Raw genomic sequence first — 4,594 nt, forward strand, 5'->3', positions numbered from 1 at the left:
AGTGACAAACAGGAGACACATCTGGTCTCTGTCCTGCAGTCCTGGTCCCCCTCTTCCCGTCTTTCACCAGTGTCTGGACTCGATCAGCTCGGCCCGCAGGCTCAGCCTCTTCAGAGTCTCGTATCCCACCACGATGAGCACGGAGGTGGGCGTGGCGGACATGATGCGGGCCGACAGCCCTTTGGTCATCACCCAGACGCCCTCCTCTGCCAGCAGCTGCTTGAACGTCTCGATGACGGACGACTGTCCCTCCACCTGGAGGACACGGACCAGATCAGTTGTCAGGTGCAAATACTCGTCTGCTTCTGTTCTAAAGCTTCTTCATCCTTTAGAAATTTAATCTTTATAACCCGCTGCCAGAAAGCAGGAAATGGAAAGTAATATTTTTGCATTTATCTGGATCTGTGTTTCTCTTGTTAGCAAAATATTTCTTAAACCAATGAAGGAATGTTAATGCAACACTCAGAGAACTGTTGGATGTTGAGCTACAAGTGATCAACATTTTGGAGTCAGTCTAATTCAACATGGCCGCCACAGCTAATCAACCCTAAAAATAAAAAAAATGGCTCTAACTTTACAGAGATAGAGCTGAACTTTGGTGTGGTAGTAGCTGAGAGTCATCTCAAACACGTACTCTGATCACCTGAGACCAGGGTTTAATTTGAGCTGGATCCTGCCGGAGCAGGATCTGACGGGGTGCGTTCCAGTAAGTGTTTGCTTGAGTCCGGTAACTCTCAGGCTAACTAATAATAAAGTTAATAACAAATTTTGACTGGAGCTCACATGAACCTCTATAGCTGCAAATAATCCTCATCATCAGGGAACGTTGTGCTGAAAAAGCTAAAGAGCTGCACTGTCGTTATAAGGTGCATCTGAAATTTGAAACGAGCTTGTTTGGCAACTTGAGTGCAAACTTATAACATTAAACCCTGATAAACGTGCAACAATGTACCCCTTACTGGAACAGACACACTGATGGAACTGCAGTAAATCTACCAATCAGCTGCTATTAATAAGACAAACTGTGTGTGAACCCAATTATTAGTTTGTGTGTGTGTGTGTGTCCTTGTTTATGCTACTTTGTGAGGCCCATTTTTCCAACTTATACTGCATTGTGAGGACCAACTTCTCCTTATGGGGCCCAAAGCCTGGGCCCCATAAGAAGAAGTCCCGTTGGTGGGTTAGGGGCTAGGTTTAGGACTAAGGTGTGAATTGAGGATGTGTTAGGTTTAGGGTTAGGTATGTACTGGTAATGGTTAGGTTATGGATAAAGGTCATGGTTAGGCTATAGAAATGAATGAAAAATGAATGGAAGTCAATGCAAAGGCCCCATAAAGATAGCAAAACAAACCTGTGTGTGTGTGTGTGTGCGTGCGTGCGTGCGTGAGTGCGTGCGTGCGTGTAAACCCATGTATGTAACCAGTCTGTAGAACAAAGCCAACTTGTGAACATGTCTAAATAAACAACATAAAAACAATGTCACATTTGCAGTTTCGGGTGCTTACTTGAACTCTTGCACGAACGACATCCATGGGGTTTGTGATGGTGGAAGCGGTTGCTGCCGCCATCGGTCCCGCCACAGCCTGCAGCATCAGGTGGGGACACTGACTTGGTGCTAATAAAGACAGCTGTTCTGTGAGGGGAAAGGATAGGAACAGTGTAAGGCCCAAACATGTCATTAAACGAGTACATCTGCAGGTCAGATCTCCGTACGGTACAGTTGTGTGTAGTTTATGATGAGTATCGAGACATGCCGTGCTACAGACGGGAAGAAGGTGTTGACGTACCTGCATAAAAATGATAAAAAGGCCACCAGAGAGCGCTGTTGGGTATGTACGTGAGCAGCGACGCCACGTAGCCCCGGTAAAATCCCCTGAAACCGTCCGCTGCAAATATCTGCACAGTGATGTCCCGCGTGTGCCCAAAAGTCGGCCTGCGCTTGGTCGCGACGAGCATAATTTTGGGTTTGACTTTGAAGCGCGACATGTGCTCCCCTTGTCCTTGCATCATCAGGTGCTGGGACACCACGTCTATGGGCACGGTGATGGTCTGAGCCACCAGGGACGCCGCCCCTCCTGCCACCACAGACTTCACCGTGTTGCTGGGCGTGTAGGAGGACACGTGCCTGCGCACCAGCTCGTAGGTGGTGATGTACGCCTGACCCGACACCAGGGTGAACGTGTTGATCATGAAGCCGCGGTAGAGACCCCTCATGCCTTCCCTTCGCAGGATCTTGCAGAAGGCGTCGAAGGTGCCAGAGTACAGGGCTTTTCCCTTCTGCACCTGCAGACGGGTACGGATCAGACTGAAGGGGTAGACGGTGGCCCGTGTGGTCAAGGTCATCAACACGCCCAGGGAGTAGAACTTCCTCTTGTCCAGGTCCTCCCATTCGATAATCTGGATGGCACCTTTCTGCTGCATGGTGCTGGTCAGGGCAGGGCGGCAGCCCTAAAGCCACAGCTCTGCACCTACGGACCCTGCTGCTTCCATCCGCCCTGCAAGAAGCAGGAAGGACTCGTGAGCCTCGGCCACATTCTTCCTTTCATTCATGGCTTGGATATCAATTCCATTTAACCTTAACAGAAGCATCTGTAAAGAACCTCGAAGGTTTATACAGAATAAACACCAAGCTCTTGGTTGAAAAAATAAAATATATGAGAAAAAATATTTACAGCAACATTAATGTCCACGACTACTGGAAGTGATTTTTAATCACATGCTAGAGCTATTCTAAGAAAAAATGTAAATCGTTCTGAACGCATCAAAAATATCTGCTGTTATTTTGAAGCTGGCTTTTGCAGTGCTTTTATTTTGAAGGTGAGCGGGCGTTAGGTGTTCATGTGCAGGTCAGGAGTCTCTCCACTGAGTGGAGTTTGTGGTGTAAAAGTTACCATTGTGTCAAAAAACTTTAATCAACTGGTGATTAATGAGCTTCTGCAAAACATGAAGCGGTAATTCAACCATTTAATCAGGTCCAACATTTCCTTTCCATGTTGGATTGTACACCTGGATTATTGAGCATGGACGTTGTCATTTCATCAGGTGTGTTGGAGCAGAGAAACAAATAAAACATGCTGAATAGTGGACACCCCTGCTTTAAATGAAGTAAAATAAATACAAAAATAAATAACTGTATTTTGTTAATTTTATCCAGATACTTCAGAACATACACATTATTTCCACTGATGTTTGTGTGGCTGTTCATAACTAAACACATTAAGTTTAAATTCTCAGTACGCCTGATTCTTATTATTATTGTTCACTCTTAGCAGCTGATAAGAAATTATAGCCAATTACACTGCCTGGCCAAAAAAAAAAAAAAAGTCGCCACCAATAAAAGGTCACGCACTAATATTTCGTTGGACCACCTTTATCTTTGATTACATCGTGCATTCTCTGTGGCATTGTTTCGATAAACTTCTGCAATGTCACAAGATCTGTTTCATCCAGTGTTGCATTAATTTTTCACCAAGATCTTTCATTGATGACGAGACACTAGTCATGATGGGTGCATCACTTCACCTGCCTCTCTTCTTACCCTGATGTGCCCATGACTCTGGAACTGGGTCAATCTGGACTCATCAGACCACATGACCTTCTTCTATTGCTCCAGAGTCCGATCTTTATGCTCCCTAGCAAATTTTTCCAGTTAGCCTCACTGATTACTGGTTTTCTTAAGGCTACACAGCTGTTCAGTCCCAGTCCCTTGAGTTCCCTTCACACTGTGCGTGTGGAACTGCTCTTACTTTCACCATTAAACACAGCCGAGTGCTATTGTTGTTGTTTTTCTTGAATTTGATTTCATCAAAGTGATCACCGATCATTCTGAATTTTTTCCCCGGCCACATTTCTTCCTCGAAGACGATGGGTCCCCACTATCCTTTCAGTTTTTAATAATGCGTTGGACAGTTCTTAACCGAAGTTTAGTAGTTTCTACAATCTCCTTAGATGTTTTCTCTGCTTGATGCCAATGATTTGACCCTTCTCAAACAGACCGACATCTTTTCCACGACCACGAGGCGTGTCTTTCCACATGGTTGTTTAAGAAATGAGAAGCAACTCGTTGCACCAGTTGGGGTTAAATAACTTGTTGCCAGCTGAAAGATAATGCCCATGCAATAATTATCCAATAGGAGGCTCGTACCCATTCGCTTAATTAAATCCAGGTGGTGACTTTTTTTGGGGGGGGCAGGCAGTGTATAGGGAGAGGTGGGTGAACCTGCTCAACAATCCAAGTTTGAGGGGAAATAGTTGCCCACAGCTGCTGTAAAGCATAATTAAACATGAATTATGTTATTTTAACATTTACAACATGGTGCTTACCCTTCTCTCAGAGAATTGTTTGCCCTTTTAAAATTCTTAAAGCAGCATATTGATGATTACCTCCTTGATGTGTGTGCTCTCAGGTTCACATGGTGCAGTTTGATTTTTTTTTTTAAATTTCTTATTAAATTCACTGATCATCTGCATTTCGTTTCAAACAAACTCACTGTGGGCAGCATCTGTCATGTCTCAGAAAGAGCTCAAACTCTCACCCGGAACGTTACAGAGCTACACAGAGTAACGTAGAGCTACACAGAGTAACGTAGAGCTA

General features: G+C 44.8%; 1 protein-coding gene across 1 annotated transcript in view; it reads right to left on the bottom strand.

Annotated features, from left to right (window-relative positions):
* Positions 1-4,594, bottom strand: part of slc25a44a (solute carrier family 25 member 44a) — a 5,224-nt gene continuing 630 nt past the window's right edge. Inside the window, exons 2-4 of the mRNA XM_037682531.1 lie at positions 1,788-2,495; positions 1,506-1,633; positions 1-255 (exon numbers count right to left, since the gene is read on the bottom strand). Of these exons, the coding sequence (XP_037538459.1) occupies positions 64-255; positions 1,506-1,633; positions 1,788-2,421 (954 nt within the window). The 5' untranslated portion in view covers positions 2,422-2,495 and the 3' untranslated portion in view covers positions 1-63. The remainder of the gene's footprint in view (positions 256-1,505; positions 1,634-1,787; positions 2,496-4,594) is intronic.

Source organism: Nematolebias whitei, chromosome 10, assembly GCF_014905685.2.
Source record: "Nematolebias whitei isolate Nwh7 chromosome 10, NemWhi1, whole genome shotgun sequence".
Taxonomy (NCBI): domain Eukaryota; kingdom Metazoa; phylum Chordata; class Actinopteri; order Cyprinodontiformes; family Rivulidae; genus Nematolebias; species Nematolebias whitei.